The sequence below is a fragment of the Sordaria macrospora genome, chromosome 7 (assembly GCF_033870435.1).
Source record: "Sordaria macrospora chromosome 7, complete sequence".
Lineage (NCBI taxonomy): Eukaryota > Fungi > Ascomycota > Sordariomycetes > Sordariales > Sordariaceae > Sordaria > Sordaria macrospora.
The window spans coordinates 2,605,286-2,631,734 of record NC_089377.1 but is presented as its reverse complement, the minus strand read 5'-3'; the positions used below and the strand labels follow the sequence as shown (position 1 = coordinate 2,631,734).

At 53.3% G+C, this 26,449-nt stretch overlaps 11 protein-coding genes across 11 annotated transcripts; 5 read left to right on the top strand and 6 right to left on the bottom strand.

The window, feature by feature from the left end:
• Positions 1 to 103: 103 nt before the first annotated feature.
• On the bottom strand, positions 104 to 3,246 carry SMAC4_06324 (uncharacterized protein). Its single transcript, XM_003345875.2, has 4 exons — positions 2,838 to 3,246; positions 914 to 2,752; positions 724 to 854; positions 104 to 664 (listed from the first exon to the last, which is right to left on the bottom strand). Exons 1-4 carry the CDS (start codon positions 2,886 to 2,888, stop codon positions 454 to 456), a joined length of 2,232 nt encoding a protein of 743 aa, XP_003345923.1. The 5' UTR covers positions 2,889 to 3,246; the 3' UTR covers positions 104 to 453.
• Positions 3,247 to 3,609: 363 nt separating this feature from the next.
• SMAC4_06325 (uncharacterized protein) lies at positions 3,610 to 5,447 on the top strand. The gene is made up of 3 exons (XM_003345876.2): positions 3,610 to 3,839; positions 3,933 to 4,258; positions 4,316 to 5,447. Exons 1-3 carry the CDS (start codon positions 3,800 to 3,802, stop codon positions 5,051 to 5,053), a joined length of 1,104 nt encoding a protein of 367 aa, XP_003345924.1. The 5' UTR covers positions 3,610 to 3,799; the 3' UTR covers positions 5,054 to 5,447.
• An 822-nt stretch (positions 5,448 to 6,269) lies between these two features.
• Positions 6,270 to 7,976, top strand: SMAC4_06326 (uncharacterized protein; the record flags this gene model as incomplete). The annotated part of the gene is made up of 1 exon (XM_003345877.2): positions 6,270 to 7,976. One exon carries the CDS (start codon positions 6,270 to 6,272, stop codon positions 7,806 to 7,808), a length of 1,539 nt encoding a protein of 512 aa, XP_003345925.1. The 3' UTR covers positions 7,809 to 7,976.
• Positions 7,977 to 8,724: 748 nt separating this feature from the next.
• SMAC4_06327 (uncharacterized protein) lies at positions 8,725 to 8,943 on the top strand (the record flags this gene model as incomplete). The annotated part of the gene is made up of 1 exon (XM_003345878.1): positions 8,725 to 8,943. One exon carries the CDS (start codon positions 8,725 to 8,727, stop codon positions 8,941 to 8,943), a length of 219 nt encoding a protein of 72 aa, XP_003345926.1.
• A 1,182-nt stretch (positions 8,944 to 10,125) lies between these two features.
• SMAC4_06328 (uncharacterized protein) lies at positions 10,126 to 13,928 on the bottom strand. The gene is made up of 4 exons (XM_003345879.2): positions 12,401 to 13,928; positions 11,591 to 12,332; positions 11,205 to 11,523; positions 10,126 to 11,147 (listed from the first exon to the last, which is right to left on the bottom strand). The coding sequence occupies exons 1-4, from the start codon at positions 12,848 to 12,850 to the stop codon at positions 10,925 to 10,927; spliced, it is 1,734 nt and encodes a 577-aa protein (XP_003345927.1). The 5' UTR covers positions 12,851 to 13,928; the 3' UTR covers positions 10,126 to 10,924.
• An 858-nt stretch (positions 13,929 to 14,786) lies between these two features.
• Positions 14,787 to 17,218, top strand: SMAC4_06329 (uncharacterized protein). The gene is made up of 3 exons (XM_003345880.2): positions 14,787 to 15,519; positions 15,631 to 16,432; positions 16,540 to 17,218. The coding sequence occupies exons 1-3, from the start codon at positions 15,331 to 15,333 to the stop codon at positions 16,896 to 16,898; spliced, it is 1,350 nt and encodes a 449-aa protein (XP_003345928.1). The 5' UTR covers positions 14,787 to 15,330; the 3' UTR covers positions 16,899 to 17,218.
• A 91-nt stretch (positions 17,219 to 17,309) lies between these two features.
• SMAC4_06330 (uncharacterized protein) lies at positions 17,310 to 18,039 on the bottom strand (the record flags this gene model as incomplete). The annotated part of the gene is made up of 2 exons (XM_003345881.1): positions 17,310 to 17,944; positions 18,021 to 18,039. 2 exons carry the CDS (start codon positions 18,037 to 18,039, stop codon positions 17,310 to 17,312), a joined length of 654 nt encoding a protein of 217 aa, XP_003345929.1.
• An 857-nt stretch (positions 18,040 to 18,896) lies between these two features.
• Positions 18,897 to 20,557, top strand: SMAC4_06331 (uncharacterized protein). Its single transcript, XM_003345882.2, has one exon. The coding sequence runs from the start codon at positions 19,104 to 19,106 to the stop codon at positions 19,833 to 19,835; it is 732 nt and encodes a 243-aa protein (XP_003345930.1). The 5' UTR covers positions 18,897 to 19,103; the 3' UTR covers positions 19,836 to 20,557.
• A 304-nt stretch (positions 20,558 to 20,861) lies between these two features.
• Positions 20,862 to 21,773, bottom strand: SMAC4_06332 (uncharacterized protein; the record flags this gene model as incomplete). Its single annotated transcript, XM_003345883.1, has 1 exon — positions 20,862 to 21,773. One exon carries the CDS (start codon positions 21,771 to 21,773, stop codon positions 20,862 to 20,864), a length of 912 nt encoding a protein of 303 aa, XP_003345931.1.
• A 970-nt stretch (positions 21,774 to 22,743) lies between these two features.
• On the bottom strand, positions 22,744 to 24,232 carry SMAC4_06333 (uncharacterized protein). Its single transcript, XM_003345884.2, has 4 exons — positions 24,068 to 24,232; positions 23,826 to 23,962; positions 23,531 to 23,657; positions 22,744 to 23,416 (listed from the first exon to the last, which is right to left on the bottom strand). Exons 2-4 carry the CDS (start codon positions 23,936 to 23,938, stop codon positions 23,237 to 23,239), a joined length of 420 nt encoding a protein of 139 aa, XP_003345932.1. The 5' UTR covers positions 23,939 to 23,962; positions 24,068 to 24,232; the 3' UTR covers positions 22,744 to 23,236.
• Positions 24,233 to 24,413: 181 nt separating this feature from the next.
• Positions 24,414 to 26,404, bottom strand: SMAC4_06334 (uncharacterized protein). Its single transcript, XM_066090435.1, has 6 exons — positions 26,107 to 26,404; positions 26,027 to 26,045; positions 25,760 to 25,965; positions 25,633 to 25,685; positions 25,432 to 25,569; positions 24,414 to 25,358 (listed from the first exon to the last, which is right to left on the bottom strand). The coding sequence occupies exons 1-6, from the start codon at positions 26,161 to 26,163 to the stop codon at positions 25,010 to 25,012; spliced, it is 822 nt and encodes a 273-aa protein (XP_065947793.1). The 5' UTR covers positions 26,164 to 26,404; the 3' UTR covers positions 24,414 to 25,009.
• Between the last annotated feature and the right edge of the window lie 45 nt (positions 26,405 to 26,449).

Sequence of the window (26,449 nt, the reverse complement as noted above, 5' to 3'; positions counted from 1 at the left end):
TTAAATCAGGGGTCTTCAATCAGCCCCCTGGCCCTGAATGACGGGAACGGTTTTGGGGTTCCCGTGTCTGTGGGACTTTGACGTCGTTCAGACTCGGATATCATTTTTAGGACGGGCCATATCTCAGGCACATGTATCCCTAGCCAAAAATTTCACGTACACGTTAGAAGGGCAACCAAGCATATCGTCCTCAAGTCCATCCATAGCAATAAAGTGGCATTACTCATAAGAAGCAACTCAAGTCCGACTAACGCCTGGCTCACCCAAAAGTTACCCGGAATCCAGCTCTCATGTCCATCAAGCAAACATCCTGATAATAACCTGACAGTGGTAGTAGCCCCATACAATTCATATTATTCATAAATGCTTTCCCATCCAATCCATACAACCCAACAGTTTGAATATGAACAGTTGAAAACAGCTTGGTGTTGCTTGCTTTTCGGTGACCGCGACTCAGACATCGACCATCAGAGTATCTTCATTCTCCATATCTTGGTCGTCAATCCCCAACTCCTGTTCGAGCTCGTCTGCTACGAAGGTCTCGTACTCTTCCAGACTTCGCTGGACGTGCATCTTGAACTTGATGACATCGTTGAGCATGCGCATCGTCTCCGTGTGGAGCTCCTCGCGGAGTGCGTTGGCTCGGAGCGTGAGTTGCTCATACCTAATGTGAACTTGTCAGTATACCTTGTTTTATCACTACAAGAGGCATGGCAAACCCACTCGATGTTGGTGTTCATCTCCCTCTGCTCCATAAGCTGCACAGACTCAGACAGTTGCGCCCGCATCTTGGCGAGCTCTTTCTCCATCTTTTCGATCTGGGCATCTGAAGCCATTTTCTGGGCGTTGGTGACCTGAACTCGTCGTTAACAAGGATGATGCGGAGCACATCGGACACACAACTATGCATTACCTCTTTAGTCTTCTCATACTCCTCTTCTGCCGCCCGCACCCGATGTTCAAGAGCTTCGACCTCATTACGCTTGTCTTCGATCGCCTCCTTAGCGCGATCGAGCAAGTCATGGTCTTCCATCATGACATCCATGGCCACCTTCCTCCTCTCCGAGACCTCCTTCCTGAGCGCCAGGAAGCTGCTCTTAACTTGACCTCGGAGATCCAGATTCAGGATATGGGCTGGCTGGTATCCCGTTGTGGAGTCGGCCAGCAACCTTTCATTCTCCACGCCGCCCAGTGGCTGCCCATTTGGCCCTAACACGCCTTGCATCGATGATGCAAAGTTGGGCGTCCCCTCGTTCACGGTTACTTGCAACTCGAAATTCTTACCCTTGGCATTGATTGCCGTGGCTGGGATAAGGCCGATCTGGTAGGCAACCGTATTGTACTTTTCGACTAGCCGCTCGAGCTCGTCCAGACGCTGGCTCGCCTCCATCTCGCGCTCGGCCACCTTCTTCTTGACGTCTTCGAGCCTCTGGGAAGCGGACTCAATGCTCCTCTGAAGACGTTCCCGCTCCGAGGTCATGCGGTCAATATCCTGCATGCTGATTCCTTGGTCGTCTACCGCCTTCTGCATTTGTCGCCGCTCCTCCTCGGCCTCCTTCAGCTCAACATGGAGCTTGCCCAGCTCCTCCTGGAGGACCTGGATACGGTTTTCGTACTTGTCTGTCCGTTGCATGGCTAGGGTGTTGTACTCTTCGAACTTGATCTTGTCCTCCTCCATAATCTTGAAGTGGTTGTCCAAGATGACCGGGTCGGGTGTCGACTTTTCGAGCTCCTGAATCTCCTTTAGTAGGCGGGCGTTTTCCCCTTCAAGAATTTCGAGTTCCTGGATATACTTGGCATTGGAACGTTCAAATGCCTCCGCCATCCCCTGCACATGCGGTTGTAGTGCCCTCTCCACGTCTTCATCACCGGCTTCGTCATCCATATTGAGCCAGTCCTGGTATGCGCTGGTGAGGAAATCAAAGATAATCTGGTCGCCCGCAATGTCGACTCCGGCTTCCATACAGGCGTCGTCGTACTGGTGTCGGGCGAATCCTTCTAGCATTTGTGCCAGCTGCATCATCCAGTGCAGCAATCCCAAGAACGTGCTCCAGTTCTGACCTCCCACCGCGGCGATTTGGCTCTTGGTGATGCTCTTTTCGTATGGATATCGCAATTGTTTGAGTAATGGCGGTACCTCCTGGTCGATATTCTTCTGAAACCGGTAGCTCGGGTCTATCCTGTGGTAAAGCCATTGGAACAAGTAGTTGAAGTCTTTCTGTGTTGGCGACTTTGTGAAGTTATCGGACAACTTGTGGTTCATCTCCATCTCGAAATTGTTCTTGGCTAGGTACTCGAGCAGCTCCTGGCCAATGCGATTCTGGAATTGACGGTCCTTGAGGGGGCGTGGATCGCGAGGCACGCCGGCGGGTTGGGGCGCTTGCTGGAAGAAGCTCATATGCCCACCAGCTAAGGGACCTCCGCCAACGGCCGATGGTCGCGCACTCGGGCGGTAGACGCTGCTTCGTCGGTCGAGTTCTTGCGATGATCGGGGGATACCGGAGCTGCCTGGGGTGCCATAGGGTTTGAACTGCGACGTGTTCATATTATGAACCGACGCGCGTTTCACCGAGCCCAGTCCAATGTCGGAGGATCGCTGGAAAAGAGGTTGGCTCGGTCGTGGCAGGGCCAGAGATTGCCTCCCCGACAGAGAGCGGCCATGGCCCGTTCCTATCGTGCCGATCGTGCTTTGTCGCTTGAGTGTGGAGGGTGGTGCCGGAATGCCCGAGTTGAGGTTGACGCCATGGAGGGTCTGCAGAGAGAGCAGAGTCAGTATGAAGGGGAGAGGTTTCAACCGAGGAAACACGCTATGAAGAAGTCGCGGGGGAAAGTCGCACCTCCCTTGGCCGTCGAACACTCCATAGGCCTGCGTTGCTGTCTTGCGACATGACGGCGAAGGCCTCGTCTATTTGCGCCTTACTTTTCCTGCCGTCCTAGTCGCGTAATTGTCGTGATGATATAAACAAAAAAAAAAGAGTACTGGACTGTGTGAAATTCTGTCAGATAGGTGTCGGCGTTAATTCTCGTGATGGTGATTATTTCGAATAGCTATGCGCCTTGAGCTAATGTTATTCCAAAGGACAATGCATCAATGCGAGACTGCAGTCGCGGATTTCGTCGTGTCCAAGCGATAAAGTATGGCAGCAATGCAGGCCGGCACGGATAAGATACCGTTCTGTGAGAGAACGGATGGTGGGGGAGGTTGCTCCGTCACAAGTGTAAACAAAAGAAAGGCGTGGGGCCGGGGAAATCATTGTGCCAAACAATGCCAAGTGCGGTCCAGTTCCCCAAACATTGGGAGGTGAAAAGAGTGGATCCAAAGCGACCTTGGGGGTGTTGATTCGCTTCAGGTGCTTTTCAGCTCTGAAGTCGCTGAGCCAGTCACTGCAGTGTTCAGCTGCGCTCTAGGCCTGTCGGAGGAAAAGGAGAATTAGGGAGGGATGGTGGTCTATCAGATTAGCACTAGAATTCTCGAGAATGAGTGTGAAAAGTGATGAGCAGCTGTTAAGGTACTACTGTTGATCTAGCGCACAATCAGACCCTGGTCCCGTGAACCTCGGCTTCAGGACTCCATCCAGCGGCCCCAGCCATTCCCCCCGAACCGAACGGCAACCAACCTGCCATTTGTTTCCACTTCCTGTCATCCCATCGCATTCAGCCTCCGTCAGTAATTATTCCATCAACCGCCATCTGCCACCATCGCGTCGCGACTGTTTCGGCTGTTTGCTTCTACCTCTCGTCTCGCCAGTCCCCAAGGAAGGAACACAATCTGTCGCATTTCTATTAAACAACATCCGTAATGGCCATCCGCGAGGACCTGGTCGCTTCGGCGGCGCAGTGTATGTGTTCTGCCCCTGTCTTTGTCCCCCTGCCACCTCTACATCGAGATTGAGATTGAGATGTCAGAAGCTCACACGACAATAATACTCCAGTTCTTCAAGACCCCAGTGTCGCCGCCTCGCCAATCGAGAAGAGGATCGCTTTTCTCCAAGCAAAGAACCTTTCACAGGAAGAAGTCAGCGCTGCGCTCGCCCGCGCCGAATCAGGAGGCCCACCGCCGCCTTACGCCCAGTCGCCCGCCTATGCTCAGGCGGCCGGTCCCGTCGCAGCACAGGGTGGTTCTCCTCAGTACTATGGCTACCCCCCATACGCATGGCCGCAGTCAACTACCGAGGGCCCCAGGAGGGATTGGAGGGACCTGTTCATTCTGGCGACCGTAGTTGGAGGCGCATCATATGGCCTGTACAATCTTGGCAAGGTAGGTCAGCAAAACAGCTTGCATTATGCATGAACGGACATACTAATCGATCGGTAGCGCTATGTGTATCCTCTTATCGCTCCTCCCACGCCGGAGCGTCTCGAGCAGGACAAGAAGTCCGTTGACGAGCAGTTCGACAAGACCTTTCAGCTGGTTGAGCAGCTGGCCAAGGACACCGAGGTCCTCAAGGCTTCGGAGCAGGAGAGGACAGAGAGGCTCGACAATGCCCTCGAGGAGCTGGAGACTGTGGTTAGGGACCTCAAGACTGCCAACAGACGCAGGGACGACGAGGCGCAGAGAGTACGGGACGATGTGCAAAATCTCAGGGACTCGATTCCAAGGGCACTCAACAACCAGAAGGACTTGACCGACAACAGGCTGCGCGAGCTCAACACTGAACTCAAGAGCCTCAAGACCCTTATCTCGCAACGCATGAACCCAACCGCCACCTCGACTAGCGTCAACAACTACCTTCGCCCCAACGCTAACGGAAACGTGATCCCTTCTTCAGCCCCTGCTACACCAGCCCTCGGCGGTGAGAATGTGGACCCCAGCAGCAGAGCCGCGAGTGTGCAGGATGAGCAACCCAGATACCAACAGGAGCAGCCCATCGTTCAACCTGCTGCCCCCAAGCCTTCGCCTTTCAGCAGCGGAATCGCTTCCGCGGGCAAGCCGACTATCCCTGCTTGGCAGCTGGCCATGGCCAACAAAACCCCCTCGGCTTCGACGGTCGGAGTGACGAACGGTACTGCGAATGATGGAGCCAGCAGCAACGGAGGCGACGAGGCCGCTTAAAAAGCTGTCCTCCGACCAGGCACAACGATAAAATAGCCCCGGAACTGGGAAACCTGGATACATCAATCGGCATGAACATAAACCAAAAATGAGCGATTCCCCCTTGTTTTCTGTACAGTAATAGGCTCCTGTACGTTGTTTGAGCGGGACAGGGTACAGTAGCATTGTGAAGCATGGGACCACTCATTCAGTCCCCTATTACGATAGCGCGTTTGGATTTCTGTAAGGTTTTAAGCGCGGATGTTACATGGCATTAGAGCACGATATCAAAGACTATCATTTTCACATTTCTTGATGTTAGGTCGTGAACTGACCTGACCTGAGACATTTCGTACACCTGACCGCCGAATTCGCCCTACCCGTCTTTGACCGCCGCTGTGATAGTGCCGAGGCAATTCTTGATAGTTGTCCTCAGCCACAAAACTGGAGGGGAGGGGCAAAATATGCCATGGTCGAATAGAGATGCGCAAACGGCCAAAGAGGGAGACGACTTGGCTATGGCCATATCGCCTTCTACTTAGGACTTTGTCCACTTATGTACTGTGGTAGGTATTGAAGGCACTGCCGAAATGTTACATCAGCGTAGCGCACGAGCACCCAAGCTCCCGAGAGATCGGATACGGAATCTTTGCTAACATGCCGGGTTCGAGACATTGACTAGGTACACCACATGGATTGTTTGTTTCGATCTAGGGTTGCATATGCCAAAGAACAAAAACTCCGACATGTCTTGATTTCCAATCATATCTTCATAGCCTCGTAGCTATTACTTGTTCGGGCAATGCTTGCTTGGAACCACATCAACCCCACCTATTCATTGTTCCTTTCTTCCTTTGCCAATTGACATAGTCTCGTAGTGCCCTCGTCTCGTCCAAACCCAAGGTGACATTGATAAGGACGGTATGCATGTTAAGTCCGTTGCTCTGGATACTGTGTTTCTGCATTGTTATTCTTCGCCTGGCTCTCGCAACTCGCTCCCTTTTCCACTACCAGCATGATAAACAATACAACTACTCCACAGATTCACTGATACTTCCGCTCGCAAGCCTTCCCTAGTCTCCACGTGGAAGCGCTAGAAGACGACTAGACAAGGAGCCCCTACACTTTGTTACAGCACGAACGGATCCCTAGGTACCCGAATACCCATTATTCTTATGGATCTCCGGGTTTAAAGGTCTGATATAAAAGAGAATTCCCTCCTTCTTGATCTGATACCATGTCCTCGCCACCAAACCCATCCGTCACCTCCAAATCCACCAGGAAGCCCGCCGCCATGGACAACACTGCCCTCTTCCTCCAGCTGGTATCCAAAATCCCGCTTATGGCCCGGGTGGCCCTGCTTCACATGTTGCAGGCCTCGCCGGCGTCAAAATATCAGGATTTGCGAACCGAACTTACCATCGCTATGATCCGCTCGTTCATGGACGTCCCCAAGCCGAAGAGCATCACTTCTACTCAAAGAATGCTTTCGAGGGCGCCCCCGATCAGTGGCACGATATGGGTCAGCAAGTACACTCTACCCATCGCAACGGAGGAGGATGCGCGCCACATCCATGACACCTTGACCAAGGTCATCGACGGGCTTCAAGACCGCGACCAACCCAAGACGGCCAGGATCCAATTACCTAAAGTCCTTCCCGTTGAGGCGGAGTGGACAGCACACAGGCCGGGCGTGCCCAAGGACGCGAAGCTGCCCGAGATCCCAGAACGGGAGAAGTACGACGAGATGATGAAGGACGTCAAGACTCCGACCACGGTGCTCTACTTCCACGGCGGCGCCTACTGGCTCATGGACCCGGCCACCCATCGGCCCACGTGCAGGGAGCTCGCCAAGCGGACCGGTGGCAGGTGTTACTCGGTGCGCTACCGGCTCGCGCCGCAGAACCCGTTCCCGGCGGCAGTCATGGATGCCTTAGTCTCATACCTCGGCCTCCTCTACCCACCTGCCGACGCCTTCCACGAAGCCGTGAAGCCCGAGCACATCGTAATTGCCGGCGACAGCGCGGGCGGCAACCTCTCGCTCGCGCTCCTCCAGCTCCTCATGCAAATGCAGCGCTCGGGAACCACCGTGTCCTGGCTCGGCCAGGAGCGCTCCGTCCCCTTACCTGCGGGTGTCGCCGTCAACTCGCCCTGGATGGACATCACGCACAGCTCGCCCTCGTGCGTCACCAACGCCCCCTTCGATTATTTACCCGGCCTCGAGGCGCAGGACAACGCCGACAAGTCCCGCGACCCTTGCGCGGCCTGGCCCGCCAACCCCCCACGCATGAGCATGTACGTCGCTGACGATTACATCATGCACCCCCTCGTGTCACTTCTGCTAGCGCCTAGCTGGCGCGGCGCGCCGCCGACGTACATTTGCACGGGGTGGGAGATGCTAGCGGACGAGGACAAATTCACGGCGGCGCGGTTCCATGCCGAGGGGGTGTCGGTGACATTTGAGGAGTACGAGGGGATGCCGCATTGCTTTGCTATGTTGTTGAAGAACCTGAGGGAGGCGGATAGGTGTATGGAGGGGTGGTCGAGGTTTATTGCGAGGGTTACGAAGCCGAGTGCTGCTGCTGAGGGAGCGGATGTGGAGAAGAGCACGACGAGGAGTACGTTTACTACGATCAAGTCGGAGACACTGGAGGAGAAGGAGCTGGATCCTACGACGCTGAGCCCATATACCGAGGTTGAGATTAGAGAGAAGATTAGGAGGAGGATAGAGTTGAAGTGTGTGCCGGCTACGGAGGGAGATGTTGCGAAGCTTTGAATGACGAGTTGATAGAGTCTTGGGTGTGGTCGTTTCGGTTGGGCAAAGAGCTCAGCGGCGGGGTTTAGAGACTTCGATATCAGTGTTGACATTTTGCTCATGGAGGGTTTGGATGTCGTTGCCTAATTAGACTATGCCATGATACCTAGGTAATGGTATTTCTGGATGAGATGATGTTTTGCAACTTGTTTTTCCTACATATGTGTACAGAATGCATGCATTTCGCTGACCGATGTGTTCCAAGTTAACTCGCAGCGTGTAAGTGTTAGTGCTGCTGGTTCCAGGTAGACTCCACTATCACCGTCTCGCACCTTCTACTTCCAAATAACGTTCTGTCAACACAACAAAAACACAAACAAGCATGCACCTAGCCCGTCACTAAGCGCCTGGTGGAAACGCCAAGGATCGAGACCTAAACTACTGTTTGGAACTTGGCCGAGTTCTGGTGGATATCGAGTGTTTTGAAACTAATAAAGAAGCTGGGAGAACTTCCGTCGTATATACGCTGGCCGAGATGTTACCCCAAATTGCCCCCCAACAAGACGCGTACTTACCGTAGGTATTACGTAGCCACATCTGCTCGCCACCTTTGCCACGGGAGGCAGCCTTCCAGAATGCATTTGTCTCTTGATATTTAATCGCTTTCTACGAACATTTTCCTCAAATCATACTCGACTATCACTTCCTATCTTCATCATCATCAAGCCACAAAAGTGTCTACTCTCCTCAAGGTCCATCAACACTGACCAGATCAAAAAACTAATCTAAATCACCCCACCCAACCAAGCCACCACCAACCACAACCAGTCTCTCTTGACTTCGAGAGATCAACACTCTACAACCAACTCAAAACCCAAACACTTTCAACACCTTCACACTGTTCTCTATACTCTCAAACCCCAAACACACCACCAAAATGTCTCCCGACACCGTCACCTCCAGCATCCTTAACGCCTCCCAGCACGCTCAGGACAAGAAGGAGCATGAGTCCCACCAGGAGAAGAAGCCCACCGGCGCCGGAGTGAACACCGGAGCGGGCAGCAGCAGGCCCAAGACCGAGGCCGAGTTGGAGGCTGATCGCGTCTATGAGGAGAGGATGGAGGAGGAGTATGCTAAGCGGGAGGGTGGTGCCTAAGTGGGTTGGTGATTGGAAATGGATCGGGTCATCTGCATCGTTTGAACAGAACCATCCGCTCTTGAACTTTCATTCGGATCTGGCCCGGGAACACTCTCTCGGGAAGCTTTGGGTTGCTGGCTCTTCAGGTATGAGTGAGACTGAGGCAGAAAGGGCAATGTCTTCGAATGGTTGACGGCTGCAAGAGTTGGAAGGAAGTCGTGAAGAAGAATCAGGATCAGAGATCGACGGAATTGAAGTACGGTTGTAACATGTAAGATATACCAGTCTTGAGAGGGAGGAGAGAGGTGGTTGAAATGCTTCCCTCTGTAATACCACTTGAGTCGGCCTCGAGCACCATTAATGATGAGGCATCATCATATCTATCTTGCTCCACGCTTGGATGTGTTCATGAAAGTGTGATTCAACTTGGATACCATGTTTGTTATCCCTGTTTTGTACCCTATCGCCATATCTTGTTCGAGACAATCTTCCAGTCCAGTGGGATATATTGTACGTCGAAGCGGCTGGGGGCAGATCTCTGCTCCCGTGAAGACAGTTATAGACCTATGGCACCGACACTCCATCAAACATCTGCGGGTAACAGTCGAGACTAATACCTATTCATGACAGAGACTCGGTAATCGCTTCTTTCGACGAGCGTTCATATTCTACAAGTGATATCTGTGTAATTAACAACTGGGTGGACTGAAGACAAAGGCGCTTGTGGACTCTTTTACTGTTCTAACCTTTTCGAAAAAACATCATGAACCATGACAACTGCAACGACCTCCATACCGAATCAACAATAGCGCAACAACACCCCTCAACCAACTCCTCTCACAAATCTTGAGTCCCTTCTCCCGGACTATATCTCGGGAAACCCTCAATTCCTTGACTGATTACCTCCTCCACTCTGCGAAGACCGGTTCCATGTTGGTGCCGGTGTTGGCGTGGATAATTAGGAGGAGAGCGAGTAGCGGATAAGCGGGAGTGATGGTAGTTTGTAGCTGCGGTTCTTAGTGATGGTGATGGTGGGGATTCAATTTAGCGAGGGAGTGTCTTGAGGAGGGTGGTCTGAAAAGAATATGAACAGAATTCAGTTCGAGGTGACGTTGGGGAAGATGATAAAGCAGATGAGTGGTAACTGGTAAGAGCCTACAACCCTGAGGAAACGGACAATTTCAGAGGCAGATGACAGTACGAGGCCACAAGATGAAGTGAACACTAATTATTTCTAGGTTAAGCTATCAGGGCCATGCCTTGTCAGCACGAAAAGAGTGGTGAGTTTGTTGGGATATAATGAGATACCATTCCGTTCAAAGCCGCATGCAATCCATAACCCATTGAATTCCGAATGAAACAGTTCGCTAATGTCCACGGACTGAAAAAAATACTTCAAATCCGTAGTGAACGTCATATGGTCCCGTTTGAAACCGATCATCTGTGTAAATCAAAAAGCCGATAAAACTCCGGGCCTTCCTCAAAATCCTGCCAGTTAGAGCAACGTAGGAGTGCAACCCCATGGTCTTGTGGCCGCAACAATGGAATGCCTAGTATTTGCAGCCCAGCACGCATAGTAGGCATTCTCATTGAGTGCGTTGACCGAGTGACCCATTCTGCTAGAAGGAAACAGTAACCAGCCCCGCTCTCGGCCTATTTAGGACCTGAAAGCCCGTTTCCCCAACGCTGTAAATGCTCCGGCACCTCCTCAACTCCTTGCCAGTATTCGTGATGTATTCCCACCTTCGATTTGTAGACGAGCCAAAAGGGGCAGGATCGTTCAACGTTCGTCCAACTCCGAGATTTGATGAAAACCATATTGCCGATGTAGCAAAGAAATCCGCCGCGATGTGAACAAAACCGTAACGTGAGTAAGAATTAGATTCATCCACTGTGAGGTGCCAGTTGAGAATTTAAGACAAGCGTTCTCAGAAAGGGGTAGCCCTGAACCAGGAGAAAGCCTTCTCCATGCGGTCAGATGTATGGAAGTGAGCCGCTCTTACAATGCGGCGGCTGCTTTGCGTGCTCTTTCCTCTTCACAGTCCTTTTCGCACCTCGCCATTGCCTCAGGACTTAAGTGCTTCTTCAACACACTCTTGAACTCCTTCTCATCAACCACAGCACCATAGCCAGAGCACTTTGCTTTCTTCTGCAAATCGGTGCACAAAGCGTCCATGTCGATCTCTTGGTTCTGTACACTCGGGCAACTGCGCAATTTGTCCCTATTGAAGTTGTTAGTGAAGGTTACAACCTCGAGTACTTTCTCGACGTGATCATACCATATCTTGTTGCAATCAAGTTGCTCTCCGGGTCCATCATCTGATGCGTTCACCTCATCAATCTGAGTGATGAGATCCTTCTTCGCTGGTTGTGCTTCTGCTTCGGGCTGTGGTGGCAGCAGTCCTGGAGCTGTCGGCAGTAGGTTATACGATGTCAGGAAATCTGCATCGCCCGCATCGTAAGTCACCCAATCGTCAAATCCGTTGTTGAGGACGTTGTTCTGAGGCTCTCGATAGTCTCCGAAGAGCTGTGGATCAAACTGGAAGTTGTCTTGAGGCAACCAATTGAGAGCATTGTCAACACCAAATGTATTGAAGTCTATGAAGCGTTAGTAAACTTCGGCTTATATGGTAAATACAAACATTCAAGACCGGCGAACGCTTACCTGGCTGACCTGAGCCAATGACACTTGGCTGCTCTTCTCCAATTGTCGCCATAGCATCAACTGACTTCAACCCGGCGGGTGAATGGGTGAGGGGCTCGGGGGATGTGCCACACGACGAGCTAGCGCCACCCATGTGCGAAGTAGAAGAAGACGGTGAACTCGTTGATGTGCCGGCCCCCGCGTTGTACTGAGATTCCGTTCCAGTGGTCGAGAAATTTGCTCCCTCACCGCGTGCCGATTGAGGCGTGAAAAGGTCGGCCGAGTAGTGGGCCAAACCCTCCTTGGTTTGTGTATCGAGGCCAATTTGGCCGTAATTGTGTGTAGTATCGCTATTGACACCATTTGTGGACTGCTCCAGTCGGTCCGTTGAAGACAAAGGGGGCGGCACAGGGGTTGCCTTCGTGGGCTGATTTGCAAGGTGTGGCCCAGGAAGAGGACCGCCAAACTTGGGGAAATCGAAGGTAAAGTCAACTTCATTCATGTTTTTGACAAATGAGTTGCCGAACGGCATAGCCCGAGGTGAAACCATCGGTGGGCGAGCTGTCATCAAAGACAGACGCTTCTTGTACTCATTGAGCTCGTTGCTCATCTTCTCCATCTTCTTGCGAAGAACCTCGTTCTCATGGTTGGCAGTCTCGGAGATTTTCTTCAACTCCTCGACCTTATTCTCAAGGTCCTTCAAGTGCTTCTCTTTGCGTTCTCGGAAAGCTCGTTGAGCCGCTCGGTTCTGGGCTTTGCGCTTCTGTTATTGTCATGTTAGTAGCGATCCTTGCTGGGACTGGCAGGATCGGACGACCGAGGCAGGCTTACCGAACTGGGCTCAGTGGTCAGAGGCTTTCTACCAGGCTTCTTGGCAACCTTTCCCTCACCCTCTCTCCTCTTCGGCTCGCTGTTCTCCTCGTCGTCATCATCCGGATGACTGCGCTTGTCGGGAGACTCTCCATCGGCGGAACCCGACTTGGAATCGCTTGCAGCATTGGACCGGTCGTCCGTCATGTGGGATTGGTCAACAGTGTCGAAGGTGAGATCGAAGTTGGGATCATGTTGTCCGTCAAGGCCGTATTCGTAACCGAAATTTGGGGTGTGCTGGAAACCCATAGGGTCGAGTCCTTGAGCAGACGCTCCGTTGTACATTGCCGGTAGACCAGAGAAGTCAGGTTGTATGTTGGTGGGCTTGTTTGAATTGAGAGCGGCAAACAACAGGCTTTGTTGCTGCGGGGTGAGAACGAGATTGTGAAGGGGGTTCTGAGTCGACGTCATTTTGGCTGTCCTGTGCTCGAGATGGTGACTAGGAGGAGACAGTGCAGCGGGTTGAATCGATGTGAGAGACCTTGGGTGTTGAGAAGATGGGACGGAGTCACTTTCGTGATCTGATTGCTCCCAGCGGTCGAAGCCGCACAGGCGGAATTGTCGAGTATCAAGACCGTGGGTCCAATGGCAAAACGTTTAGCGGAGAATCCGGGGTACCGGGCCCAAGACGTACGTATGTCCAAGTCGGAAGACTGATGTCGGGGTAGATCAGATGCTATTCGTGCGTGCTAGTACTGGTGACGATAAAGATCTCTCTTGCGGAGACGATGACGTTTTGACAGCACCGTAGGCTGAGGCGGGCTTTGGATCGGACGGGGACGAGCCACCGGCCACGCAACTGGCAGGCTGAAAGGCACAAAAAAGACCGTTGACCGCTGCACCGTTGACCGTTGCGGACTAGGACGGAACACAAAACCGGGCAGTTCCAGTTCCTGTCCAGTTCGCTTCCGATTCTCTAGGTAGTTCCCAGACTCAAGTTGCCTCCCAACTGACGAAAGACGTTCTGCTTGAGTGGAAGCGATAAGGCTTGCCGGGGGATCAAAACGAGAGTAGGCAGTAAGGGTAGAGTGTCTCTACTGCAATAACTGAGACAAGAGAGGGGACTTGGTCCGAGTGGCAAGTCACAAAGGCGCGGATGTAAAGTAATTGCACGGAGCAGGGAGAGGACTGAGAGGTAAAGATATCAGGGGAAAGTTTGTGGTCGAAGGAAGGTGAGAAGGGGAGAGAAAATTGAGTGCCTGAGTGGTTCGGCCAGAAAGGGTTGAGTGACAACTGCTGGAGCAGAACCGTTGGCCACTGCAGTGCTGCAAGTGGGCGGGATGGCGGCGGACGCCGACTTGAACTTTGATGGCAGTCGTCGTCGGCCTGACACCTGACTCACCTGGCACACTCAGCCTTTTCTGATTCCTGTCAGCAATTGGGTTCAGGATCAAGGTATGATCCCGCGGGTGCTCCTTTTCTGCGATTGGAGAGGCGAACAAGCTGCCTAGCAGGATTGTGTTTCGTTGGTTATCCGAAACGATTCGGATCTCAGAATGGAAGGACTCTTGGACACTCTTTGGCGATGGGGGGACGAGACTAGGCGAGACTTGTCCAAAAGCGGGAGAAAGAGTGGACGCCCTTCGATTTACAGGGCCAAACTCACAGAATGCAGTGCAGGCTACACGGGACAGCACAATTGGCGCACGCTTGGGGGTTTCCAAGTGGAGTGTGGAGGGGTCGTTGTCCAAGTCAATTTGTCAGCGAGACTCAATCGAACGTCTGGATTGTTCCTCCGCCGTGCCCCTGACACTCTGCCAGTGCCTGTCAGACAGATTCTGGCAACTGGCAGTACACTTGACGTGCAGGTGACACTCATCCCAAGCCATGCATCCAACAAAAGAACTGCCAGTTATCTCGGATGCAGAAAATCAGTCGGACCGTTTCCGCGATATGTATGTCGGTATCTTTTCCTAGATGGGATTCCTTTTGCTCCATTGTGTCTCACTACATAAACAGGATGGCGTTGACCAATTTAATGTGAGCGGGTTCCAGCAACAGAGTTGCCGCTGCCAACTGTCAATGCACTCTCCGCATCAATCTAAACCTAAACCACGGGTACGGTGTCCAACCGAGCGACGGCGACAAAGCCATGTGAATTTGTGTTAAGGAGGTAGATAGATGGGCGCAACCGGTTCGGATTCCTACCATCGCAACTAGCATTTTAGCATGGTTTTCCACCTTGTGTCCGAGACTCTCGAAATGGTCGATATCATGCCATTGAAGATCCCATGTTGTTTCTTGTCGGCAGTTCCAACGACTGATGGGACGTCTGCCAGGCTTGTCTCCGAGTGGCTACAAAATATCCCATGTTTACAAGCGGCTTGCGATGCCGATCCGCCCGGTGTTTGGCAAAGACACCCAACGACCTGGCGAGCCTGGGTCCACAAAATCAGGCCATGTTGGACAGACACGATAAGCTTGTCTCGTGGTCAGCTTCGGCTTTCACAAGTGTGAGTCTCAAAGAACGGTAGTATCACCGACTAACATGTGGTTAAAGCCGATCGAGTCCCGGTCTTTCTGTTGTAGAAAGGCCCGTGCTTCTGGGCATGTCTCTCCCGGCGGCGGTTGCTGCTCGCTGCAGTGCTTGCATTTCCCCACAGTGGATGCGGCACCATGACACGGGCAAGACGGCAGCGCTACAGATGCGGCGGGGATTCAAGGGATCGATCAGCCTCCCATCCACCAGAGAATCGACACTCTCCAATGTTGCGCCAAACAATCAACACATCGACTGCAACCGTGATCACATCCAACGGCGTTATCGTAAAATCATAGTTCTTGGCAGAATCTTATCCATCCACACGTTCCTCCAATCCTTTGGAAACAGTACCCAAGTACCACCAAGCTCATTGCAGACGTCGTCGACCACATCCATACAGTAGGTAGCTATGGATGTCGCATATGACCACATCCAGGAGGAGACCTTGGCCGATGACAACCAGGCCTCCTCGTCATCGGACAAGACGCCAGCTCAACCTCCGACGTTGAACGCCGAGTTTCAAGATGCCTATCGCGCGTTTTCGAACAGTCCCTGGGGTGCGAGGATCGGGGGTTTCCTCGGCAATGTTGTGAAGCAGGTAGGTGGTCACCGCCTTTCACCTCACCAACAAAGACATTCCTCAAGTAGCGCGACACCACCGAACTTGACCAACTAGAACTAACTCTTGCCCTTTTCCAAACTCATATAGGGTGAATCCGTCTACCGCGAAGCAGAAAAGGAACTCTCAGCCGTCAGTCAAGATGCCACGCGTGGTTTCAGCGACCTGCGCACCACCCTCATCAGCCGCACCCGCGCTCTCTCCATAGCCACCACTCAAGCCGCTGCCTCAGCCGCCGCCGCCGCCTCGTCTGGAGTGGCGGCGGCTTCCTCATCCTCCTCTACCACTTCCAAAGACGAACAAACGACCCCGACAACCGCCAAGGACCTGTCCGCTGAGGCTTCGCTGAAGCAGCAGCAGGAAGACGACTCGGTCCTCGCCCGGCTCCGTGGTGAGGCCGCCAAACGTCTCAAGGACCTCCAAAAGGCCGAAGACGCCGCCGACGAGGCACTCCTCCGCTTCGGCTCCAACCTGCGCGACTTCCTCAAGGACGCCATCAAGATCGCCCCGCCGAGCGAAGAGGAAGCCGCCAAGCGGACCGAGGAGGGCAGGAATAGCAATGGCGTGCTTTTCGAGAGCAAGGACGCGCAGGGCAAGCGAGTGATTCACACGTCGCGGTTCGACGCGCAGCTGCACGTCATCCACACCACTCCCGAGAGCTTCAGCAGGGAGCCTGCGAGCGGACAGGAGTACGACGCCTGGGTCAAGGAGTTTGATGTTGACAAGAAGACGGAGGCAATCGCGGCGGATTTGGACAAGTACCCCGAGCTTAGGGCGACGATGGAAAAGCTGGTGCCTGACCAGGTGCCGTATGCGGGTTTCTGGAAGAGGTACTACTTCTTGAGGCACGGTATCGAGACGGCTGAGGCGAGGAGGAGGGATTTGCTCAAGGGTAAGAGAGTCAATTCCTTATTGAACGGATTTGGATGGATTTTGGGATGGTTTTCGTCCTTCTCCATTGTCTACGGACGCTATGCTAACAAGTTACCATTGATACAGCTGCTTCTGCTGAAGAGGAAGTGGGTTGGGATGAGGATTCCTCAGAGGAGGAAGATTCTTCGGAGGAAGAGACATCCAGAGAGGACAAGGCTGCGCCAGCTTCCACCAAGAAGCCGGCCGCGCGATCTTCCTCGACCGAATCTTCCACCACCATCCACCCACCATCAAGCGCCGCCGCCGCTCAGGGCAGTCTGAAGCCCTCGGAACCCAGAAAGTCCAATGACGAGAAGTCGCAGGCCGACAGCGAAGCGAGCTATGACGTCGTTGGCGCTGCTTCTGGTGTCCCCAGCCGTGCGCCCAACAGCCCCAAGGAGGGTCGCAAGGTCGATGAGAGCAGCGATGAAGAAGACTGGGAGTAAAACGTTCAGAGAATGAGGTTAAAGGGGCGAATTGAGTTGTTGAGTACATGTGCTGGACACGACTGTAATGGTATACGGGCGATGATAATATTGGCTTGAGTCGGCGTTTAAACTTGGTTGGTTTGGTTGAAGGTTTCGAAGTAATGTGAGATGAGCCCGAATGTTGCTGTGACCATCAATATAGCGACTCTGTTTTCTTGCAAATCCCATTGCGCAGAGCCTGGGAGAGCAAGTCGCTGTTGCTTGCTCCTCCGGCTTTCCCTCGTTGCTCCTCATCTGCTTCTTCACCCTGACCAGCCTCTTCTTCGACCAGCGAAAAGGGGCCAACCAAGGATATGATCGTCCTCCCATCACAACTACCCCTTTCCACCACCCCTCTCACCCTTCAAGTCTTGACGTTGACAAACGACTTTACCTCCTCTTCTTGCCCACAACCTTGGTGAATCCATCCTCATCCACCTCAGGCTCCACCTTCTCCTTAGGCTGCGTAGGCACCAACGCAGGCGCCTCACCCATCTCCTCATCACTGTCGGCCTCCTCGTCGTCATCGGTGTCCCAATCGGTGTCGTTATCCTGGTCCTCGGCCTTCTTGAAGACCACGTTCTTGCCTCCCTTGCCCTCAAACCTGCGACGCAGCGCATCCACCTCGTCGAACTTGCCCTTCAAGCAGCCCAGGCGCACACGCAAAATCTGCTCGGCCACCTCAAAGGCCGAATCATCGTCGACGTTGACCTCGAACTCGTCCAGCATCACTTGCAGGAGGACGGTCTCAATGTCGAGCTGGTCGGGTTCTTCTGTCGCTTCTTCATGGTCGTCGGACTTGGACTTTTGTGTCGTTTGTTGCTGTTGTTGCTGTTGCCGTTCGGACTGGGGAGGAGCGAGGACTTTGTTCAGATCGGGAAAGAGGTCGACGACGGCGCCGGCGAACCAGTCACGCTTGTCGGCCGAGTCGGGACCGCCCCAGTTGTTTTGCACGGCGAGCGAGAGCGCGGGCCAGAGGTGAAGGGCGATGGCAACGCCTTGCTCGAATTCGGATTGGCAGGTTGCTGTTTTGGGCGGGTTGTTAGTCACTGCTTTCGGTGTTTTTTCTCGCTGCTTGATCTGCTTGTCGCAAAAGCTCACCTGGGGTGGGGGTAGCCATGATTGCTGTTTTAGTTATTGTTTTTTTGGGTTGAAGAGCTGGCGTTTTCAGTGCAATGGTAGTGGTGTTGCGAGAAGTGCTACGTAGAGAGCGCACAGGGTCGTGAAGTTGGGCGATTGCTGATTTTATTTTGGCGGATGGAGGGGCAATGTTGACTTTTTTCCAGTCGAGACTTTAGGAAAGTTCTTTTGCGATTTCTTAGCTCCAAATTGGGGATGAGTGGGGCAATGCGGTTTTCCGGGGAGAGCGCCAGGGTTAGGGTCCAGTTCAGATTAGACTTTGGGTTCCTTGCTTCTATGACGACACCAACATTGAGCTCCGAACGCCTTCAGTGTTTTTGTTTTCTCCAGTGGCCATATTGTTGACGGAAATCGGTTCAATTGCATCATGATACCTTCTTGTCGACCAAGAGAAATAAATGCAAGTGACAATGGTCATGTATAAATCAGTCGAAGTAAGCTACCGGAAGCTTGTTGAGGCTCGATTAGTTGAGGCCGTTGATTGTCCATCAGGGTTCTCTGTGATTTAGAGCTCGGCTCCATCAAAGCTCCGCACATGATTCTCCAAGTCAAACCCTTGCAATCGCCGTTTCTGAATTGCTTCTCCGTTTGTCAGTCTATTGTGCGGAGCAATACCAGATAATTTACACATGAAATATACACCGCGTTCATCGCAGCCACCATCATTAATTATTACGATTTTATGTAACCGCTTAGCTTCCTAACTTCAACCCAGTCAGAATTAGGCTTACAAAAATCTTCGCCGACTCGGGGGCATTCTACCATAGGCAACGAAGGTAATCCATCATCATATGGCAGTCTATCCTAGCGCCGTTACCTGAATGAAAGCTTCCCCACATTTCCTTACCAAAACGGTTTCATTCCTCTGTGCTCGCGTGGCTTTCATTGATAAACCACCCCACTGGAATTTCATCATCTTCATGAGCTTCCTTTTCACTTCCTTGCAACAGCTCTTCGCATATTCTCTCATCACCAACCACCAACAAGCACCAAGTTTCAAGTACCATCTCAAAAACCTAGCTACCATCAACGAATAACATCACCATGTCGACCTCCTCAACCTCCTCCATCGCCCTAATCGGCTCCACGGGCCTCGTCGGCTCTCACATCCTCTCAACCTTCCTCACCTCACCCTCGACTGCCTCCCAAATCCAAACCATCTCGCGCCGCGCCCCCTCGAACCCAACCAACTCCACCCGTTTGTCTCCAACCGTCAACGCCGACACCTCAACCTGGCCAACCTTGCTCTCATCACTGGTCCCTCTACCCACGACCGTCATCTCCTCCCTGGGCACCACCCGCGGCGCAGCCGGCGGCATCGCCAACCAGTGGAAGATCGACCACGACCTCAACGTCGACCTGGCCAAGGCCGCCAAGCAAGCGGGCGTCAAGAACTTCGTCTTTGTTTCCTCGGCTGGAACGCGCTCGCTGCTGAGCAGCAAGGTCCCCTACTCACAGATGAAGCGCGGGGTGGAGGACACGATCCAGAGTCTCGAGTTCGAGCACGGGATCATCCTCCGTCCGGGCCTGATCTTGGGAGAGAGAGACAAGGCACATTTCCCCGGCCAGGGATTGCTTGTTAGCGCGGTGAGAGGGCTGGGCAAGTGGGTCAGCCAGAGCTGGCTCCAGGACAGCTGGGCGCAGGAGGCGGACGTGATTGCGCGGGCGGCGGTGAAGGCGGTGAGGATGGCGGAGGAGGGTAAGGCGCCCGCAAAGTGGTGGGTGTTGGAGCAGGATGAGATTGTCAAGTTGGGGAGGGATGAGTGGAAGGAGTAAGGTCACCATACGAGATTTACGGGAAAGGAGGAACCTGATGGATGGGCCACGAAGCTCTCTTTCAGTGCCGAGCTTTGAGGGACTACATGGAATGAGAGTAATGACAGATGTTGAGGGTGGGAGTCGCCTATGGGTGGAGGTGACCAGGCCGCTGATCAGATGGACGTTTTATGTTCAAGCGGGAGTCGTAATTGCGGTTCTACGTTTTGACCTTTTTCAAGACTAGTCCCTTGGGCGCATCAAAGCTGACTGCATGGAAGCGTTCGGAACCTGTGGGTTTAGGAGGGCGCGGGTACAGGAACCGTCTCGAGCTGATTAAGGCCATGGCGTCAAGTGGGTGATCGTCATTGTGAGGCTGCTCAAATGATGACAATGCCGGATTGAGATATCATGGCCTTAGGAACAGGAAGACACAGTTGGGTTGTGGGTGCCCGATGGTGTGATGAATGTGTGTATTTATAATGTTAAGCTGATGTTCTTCCCTAAATCCATGTTGCGAGTCTCTCAAAGTAAGACCGAAAGGCGTCGATGAAACGCCTGAACTTTGTTGCCCATGTCTCTCACGTACCCCCCCTCTTGAAGCCGCTTTCGAGTCCGTGAACGAAAAACCGAAAAGACGATCAAATGAACCCGCTAATTAGACCACTCTGATACCACCACTCTTTAAAGATCTCCTTTGTAAGAGTTTACCTTCTACTGTATCTCCTCTCTGATTGCGTTCATGAAAAAAAAAAAAAAAGCCCCCTTGCCCCGCGAGATACCTTCTCAAACGCCATTCCCAAATGCTTTGTTCGTGTAGTTGTTCTGTTGATATAAGCCACAAAAAAGACAACGTTCTCTTGTATGACTCCGAAATGATAATGAAGGATCGCCTCTTTTCGTTTTCGCGAGGCAACTGGCTCCCTTGACTTTCCAATCGTAATGACTACGTCTGACCCCGCAAATTTTCACCTGCCATTAACCGTCTGGTTCGTCTTCCCTAACCAGTGCAAAAGAACCAGGGGACTCACATGATACGAGCCAGCTTTACCGCTTCATATGGCTGTAATCCTTGAGCAAATGCTCCATGTGGGTATTCGTCGCCTTGCCCGTCCTCCTCTGCGCCCTCTTCTTCTTCTCCGCCTTGGGCGCAGCTGTCATCTTATCCCTTGGGTCCTCGCTCGCCGGCTTCTGTGACGCGGCCTTGAGTCGCTGAACGATCGTATCGGTTCCCGGCACCTCAACCTTTTGCCACATGACCTTCAGCTCCGGATCGACCTCGTGGAACAAGCTGGGATCATCCAACCAGACATAGCGTGGCAACCCTTCCTTCTTGATACGGATCACCAAGATCTTGTGCTCAGCCTCGAGCTCGTTGATGGCCTTCTCGCAATCGGGCCAGCCGTCTTTCAACTCCTTGACACCCACGCAACTCGCGTCCGTCTTCTTCTGCAGGTAGGCCAGTAGCTGCGTCTTGTTGCGAACGCCCGGGACTTTGGGCCGGTGCAGGTATGTCCCGCTCTGCCACGTCTGCTCGGAGAGGTTCGGGTCGGGAATCCACTGGATCTCGCGCGTGCGGCGCATCGCCTCGACGAACTCCTCCTGGTACGATGGACTCCAGTGCAGGCCCGAAAGGTGGCCCAGGATCTCCAGGTACGTGCGCGGCTCATCCTTGCCGCGGAGCCAGGCGATCGCGTACGTCACCTGCGTGATGATGTTGAGACCGGTGCCAGTGGCAGCAGGCTGCGAGTAGACGATGTTGTGGGCGGGCGTGTCGACGCGGTCTGCCGCCGCCTTGCGAGGGGTGCCGTTGCCGGCGGCGATGGCTGAGGCGACGGAGCCGACTGAGGGCGACGGCGATGGCGGGGCGAGAGCGCGCTTGGTGCCCGCCAGCTTCGAGGAAGCGGCGGACATGCTGCTCATGAAAGACGCCTGCTGACGCTCGAGTGAGCTCGACATCGTGGGCGATTTCGAATGTCGGTCGGCCTTGGTGACAGGTGACAATAAAGTTTCAGGTCGGGATTCGGAAGGAGTACGGGTACGTGTGTCGTCGGGACGTCAAGGATCGTTTTCCGAGATGCTTTGTCGGTGGTTTGCGACGGTGAGAGGTCGGGTGGACGGGTCTTCGTTGTTGAAAGGAATGAGGAATGGATTTCTTGTTCGAAGCCTGGTCGGGGCGCAGGATGAATGGATCATTGATTGCCCATGCGCTGGAACCTGTGAGCTGGGGTTGGGGTTCCAGACGCCGCTAAGCCGTGATTCGCGATGGGGTACGGGGTACCTAATTTTCAGGGCTGGGTGCAACTGCAGTGGTGCCGCTTCAGCCTTGCAAGTGATCCTCCCGTCACAAGGGGATGCGACCTCCCAATTCGCTTTGTGGCTTGAGTTTCGATTGACCACCTGGCAGCGTTGAAATTTCATTTTGAAGAAGAATGGGCTTGTTGTGGTAAAGAGAAGGCCTGAACCGTTTCTGTGAGTATGGAAGGTTGAAACAAGTCCCACTAGGATGGGACGAAAGACGAAATTTGTACCTTTGCATGTGAAGAAAAAACCACACTCGCCACCGTGACGTCTCTCGCGGCTCACCATCTACCTACCTCTACGGACTGGCATCTGCACGTACGTACCCCTAGAACTGACAAGTGACAAATACTGAATTCAAGTCAAGTCAAGAGTCGATATCTATACCGTTCAGTTGAAATAACAGGTACAATCAGTTACCAGTGTCACTATTACAGCCGTGACGTCTCGTTTGAAGATTGGAAAGGAAGTATCCCCCTCGTAAGCGATGACAATTTCCATTCACTGAGAAAGCTCCGGGGTAATGCTAGGTTGCAATAAACGACCCGTAGGCTAACAAAGGCCATTCAACATTGTCGAAATGGCAGACCAGATCCACGATGAGGTAGCTCTGTATTTATGTTCAAATACTTTCTGTATTTCAAGTGAGAAGTAACGACTAATGTATGTTTATTCCCGTGATGATCCTTCTCTGTTCCCATATATCCTAACACCTAGTTAAAGGGTAAAATGATCTGTTCTTCTCAACGAAGGAAGCGTTCAGGCTCGCTCAAAACTCATCTCCGTCTCATGGCATTTCTGTCCGTCGAAAATGGTTGGTAAGTGGGGAAAGAATAACCCGCCGGTAAAGAAAGGCCCTCGATGATACCTTGGCTTCACTTTGAGGGATAGACGCGCAAGGATCGTCGTCGATGGGGGTGTAGACTTTCGATCATTAAACGTCGTTTAAATGCTACCCGTAGATTCTTGTTGACCGTATGTGTTTGGGCGGGCTTTCCCCATCCTCTCCCCGAATATTTGCAACGGAGTTTCTCGTTTCTTCGGATCTTCCGTGCCTCTCACGGCGCGGGTCGACAGCCGATAGGTTAGTAAGCAACCGGAAGGTTTGCGATTGGGTGCGTTTAAGCGCTGGGAGCAGCGGCGGCCTGCTGGGCCTGGAGGTACTGGTAGGCAAAGAAGGCAGCGGCACCACCGAGGACAACGATGGCGTAGAGGCCGACGCCGAGACCGGTGGCAGTGCCAGTCTGAGCAGCGGGAGCGAGAGAGCCGGGAAGGGGAGCCTTGGGCTTGGGGTCACCGGCCTGTTTGTTGAAAAGGGCAAAAGGTCAGTTGAAACTGTTTAGTCATCACATGCGAATGGGATCCGAAGCGAAGCCAAGTATGTATAGTATCTGGGAACGGGGAAGCGTTCTTACCTGGCGCTTCAGGGTGCCGACAAGAAGGGGCTCGAGGGCCTCGCGGGCCTCATCAGAGTGACCGACATCCTCGAAAGCCTCGGTCGAGTCCTGGCCACCGACGTCAAGGAGAACCTCCTCACCACCGCTGTTATCACGCAACAAAACCGGGTCAGCACATGTTTCCTCTTTGCAGATGCCGAGTGTCCAATGCGGGGAAGTGCGGGAAGTCGGGGACCAGAGGACGCGACGGATGGAACGTGTGGGAACGTGCAAGGAGCGCGGCACAGGCGCAAGAGAACGGGGACAAACTTACGGGTGCTCGTCGACGAACTTGGTGATGTCGTACACCTTATCGTGGATCACGACGTAGAGATCCTTCTTGGTGTTGTGCTCGGCAACATCCTGGTAGGTGAACTCGGCGGCCATCTTGACGGTGTTGTGGGATTTTTTCTGGACAGGTGGTTGATAGCAAGTCAGCACGGCCGCCCTGATAACCGATGGACAAGGGGACAAGACCAGGCCCAAACCCGAGCCATTGCGCGCTTCCTGACTTACCCTGGAAATCGGATGAATGGGAGGACCGAGATGACGCTGAAAGCAATGATCGTGGGGGAAAAGTTAACGCCGGCGACGAGATGCGAGAAGGAGAGAAAGGGGGGAGAGGGAAAAGTCAAGATAAAAAATGGTTTCACGGGGAACTGACTGGATCGACTGGAGGGGACCTGGGGGCACTAGCAACTGGGTACTGCGAGATAGCTTTGACAAGCCGAAATCGAAACGGCACACAGGCCAACACAGCCTTCTGAGGAAGCTAGACCACTAGCGGTACCAATGGGTACCGAGAAGCACAAGCAGGACAGGGGCCACACGAATCCAATCAGAAACAAGCAAAATTATGCAACCGCATGTGATTGGAACAAACACAGACTTGCACTCAACAAGACTCCTCCGAGTCGGAATTGTGGAGGAACCCACGGCCACCGCCCGAACGGCGGGATTGAAATGGGGACCTCAAGGGGTCGATCCCGACCGGGAACATCCCACGGCACCCAACGGGTATGCGACTCGGCTCCATTGCCCTCTTGCGTCGCGAACACCGGCCACCTTTTTCCGACGTTTGATTCTCCGGCTCCCGTAGAAGTTATTTATATGTGTCAGGCCGTGCCGGGACAAGCAGCACTCGAGATTTCCGTCCTCTTCTACGTTATCTAGTGCTGGGTGAGGGGAAAACGCCGAGACAAGTTCCCGTTCTTAGAGCCATTGTTGCGGGACCCATTCAACCAATTCCCCACAGCTGTAACATCGGGCAGCGATCACGGATACATCCCGATCCCGAGTCCTGAACAGCCGCTGACACAGCACACCACAAGTTGAGCTGTGCTTTTCCTTCTTTGGCTCTTCTGTATTGACTTGAATTGGTATTGGTCACTGCCAGCAGTGCTCGCTCTCCCACCCTTCGTACTAGACTTATATCACTCTATGCTTCCGCAACACCCATTACCGCCTAGAGCTTCCACCACCGATATCCTGTCCCAGGCGATAGCTGGCAACCTTGTCCCACTCGATCTTCTGTCTTGTCACCGGCAGCTGTCTCCTCAAGCCCTTGAAAGCGCCCTCGCTGAGGCTGGTGAAGCTCTTGTTCAACTCCTCCTGGTACTTCTTCTCGTTCACCGAGATCTCCTTGGCAATGCCACTGCCGGTGCCCGACGACATGTTCACATTGACCATCTTGTTGGTCAACAGGCGCACGTTTCCGTCCTCGTAGTAGTGCACGTCTACCTTGATTGAGCCCTCAATGGAGCTGTTGGAAGGGTCGTAGATGTATAGCGAGCGCCAACGTCCGTTCCTGTTTACCTCGTGTTAGCGGGAAAAGGCGGGTAATGCGATAAGGGGATAGCTCCGTTCCCAGAGCAACATACCAGAAGTTGTTCGGGCTGTACTTGTTCGCGACAATGATGACCGCGACCTTGGAGTCGTTCGCTATCGGGTAGGCGCCATAGGCGGCATTCGGGAAGTGCTCCTTGACGTAGGCCGAAAGCCCCTTAATCGTGGATTTCCTGCAACTGACATCAGCCCTGCGCTCCAATTCTCGCTGTCCCATAGGCCCTTGTTATCCTTACACCAAATCGGCCTGCTCGCCTTCTAGAACGTGGCTCTGGACATCGCTGGCTTTCTGTAGGCGCTTGGTGTTATTGACTTGCTCCATGTGTTTCCGTCTTCCATTGGCTGCTCCGTGGGCGGGCTAACCTGAGTAATGTGGTCGTAGGCGAAGCTCGAGGAGCTCTCAACATCGTAGTAGCGGCCGTCTTCCAGGGAGCTGTGGGAGCTGATGATAACGGGTTGGCTACCGCCGGGAAGCTTCACCGTCGCAAACTGTTCCTCGTTGTACTTCTGGAACGCCGGGCCGAGCTCGTTCAGCAGGTTAGGGGTCGAGCTAGTGAGGGCCTTGATGTCTGGAAGCTCGAATCGTTAGAAAGTAGGGTGGCGGGGCAAATTCGGAGAGAGGTTTCGTGCCTGCAACAACATCGGCGAGCTGTACGTCAACATGTTAGCATACACTCTTCAGCCTCGTGATGTCGGTGTAGGATGCGCACCTCGCCAGGGGGAGCTCCCTCAACGAACGAGGACACAATCTCCTTGTGCGATGACATGGTTTCGCGTTCGAATGGTAATTAAAAGGAAATAGGCAAGATTAAAAGGGTTCTTTGAGTTGTTTACTTGGTGTTCGATAGATTCGTTGTAGATTAGTTGGTGTAGCCGGTATCGATCAACGGTACCACGCTGCTAGAGATGATGGAGCTGCGCCTTGGGCATGTCCGCCGCCGTCAGTTGGACGGGAGCATGGGATGGCACCAAACCACTGCGGGGCCGCCTGAAGTGGGGTGTGGATATCTGACGAACGCTGTGGTTGTGAGGCTGACAGCTGTCAAGGGGTTT

Bases quoted from the DNA above. Each gene is read 5' to 3' on its own strand.
- SMAC4_06324 (XM_003345875.2), bottom strand. From the start codon at position 2,888: ATGTCGCAAGACAGCAACGCAGGCCTATGGAGTGTTCGACGGCCAAGG. The intron at 855-913 runs GTAATGCATAGT...CGACGAGTTCAG, and splicing joins AGTATGAGAAGACTAAAGAG to GTCACCAACGCCCAGAAAAT. The intron at 665-723 runs GTGGGTTTGCCA...AGTTCACATTAG, and splicing joins GAGATGAACACCAACATCGA to GTATGAGCAACTCACGCTCC.
- SMAC4_06325 (XM_003345876.2), top strand. From the start codon at position 3,800: ATGGCCATCCGCGAGGACCTGGTCGCTTCGGCGGCGCAGT. The intron at 3,840-3,932 runs GTATGTGTTCTG...ATAATACTCCAG, and splicing joins GGTCGCTTCGGCGGCGCAGT to TTCTTCAAGACCCCAGTGTC. The intron at 4,259-4,315 runs GTAGGTCAGCAA...ATCGATCGGTAG, and splicing joins GCCTGTACAATCTTGGCAAG to CGCTATGTGTATCCTCTTAT.
- SMAC4_06328 (XM_003345879.2), bottom strand. From the start codon at position 12,850: ATGACGTCGACTCAGAACCCCCTTCACAATCTCGTTCTCACCCCGCAG. The intron at 12,333-12,400 runs GTAAGCCTGCCT...TGACAATAACAG, and splicing joins TGACCACTGAGCCCAGTTCG to AAGCGCAAAGCCCAGAACCG. The intron at 11,524-11,590 runs GTAAGCGTTCGC...AACGCTTCATAG, and splicing joins CATTGGCTCAGGTCAGCCAG to ACTTCAATACATTTGGTGTT.
- SMAC4_06329 (XM_003345880.2), top strand. From the start codon at position 15,331: ATGGATGTCGCATATGACCACATCCAGGAGGAGACCTTGGCCGATGAC. The intron at 15,520-15,630 runs GTAGGTGGTCAC...AAACTCATATAG, and splicing joins TCGGCAATGTTGTGAAGCAG to GGTGAATCCGTCTACCGCGA. The intron at 16,433-16,539 runs GTAAGAGAGTCA...CCATTGATACAG, and splicing joins GAGGAGGGATTTGCTCAAGG to CTGCTTCTGCTGAAGAGGAA.
- SMAC4_06331 (XM_003345882.2), top strand. From the start codon at position 19,104: ATGTCGACCTCCTCAACCTCCTCCATCGCCCTAATCGGCTCCACGGGC.
- SMAC4_06333 (XM_003345884.2), bottom strand. From the start codon at position 23,938: ATGGCCGCCGAGTTCACCTACCAGGATGTTGCCGAGCACAACACCAAG. The intron at 23,658-23,825 runs GTAAGTTTGTCC...GCGTGATAACAG, and splicing joins AAGTTCGTCGACGAGCACCC to CGGTGGTGAGGAGGTTCTCC. The intron at 23,417-23,530 runs GTAAGAACGCTT...TTCAACAAACAG, and splicing joins TCGGCACCCTGAAGCGCCAG to GCCGGTGACCCCAAGCCCAA.
- SMAC4_06334 (XM_066090435.1), bottom strand. From the start codon at position 26,163: ATGTCATCGCACAAGGAGATTGTGTCCTCGTTCGTTGAGGGAGCTCCC. The intron at 25,686-25,759 runs GTTAGCCCGCCC...AAGCGCCTACAG, and splicing joins CCTACGACCACATTACTCAG to AAAGCCAGCGATGTCCAGAG. The intron at 25,359-25,431 runs GTATGTTGCTCT...CGAGGTAAACAG, and splicing joins TACAGCCCGAACAACTTCTG to GAACGGACGTTGGCGCTCGC.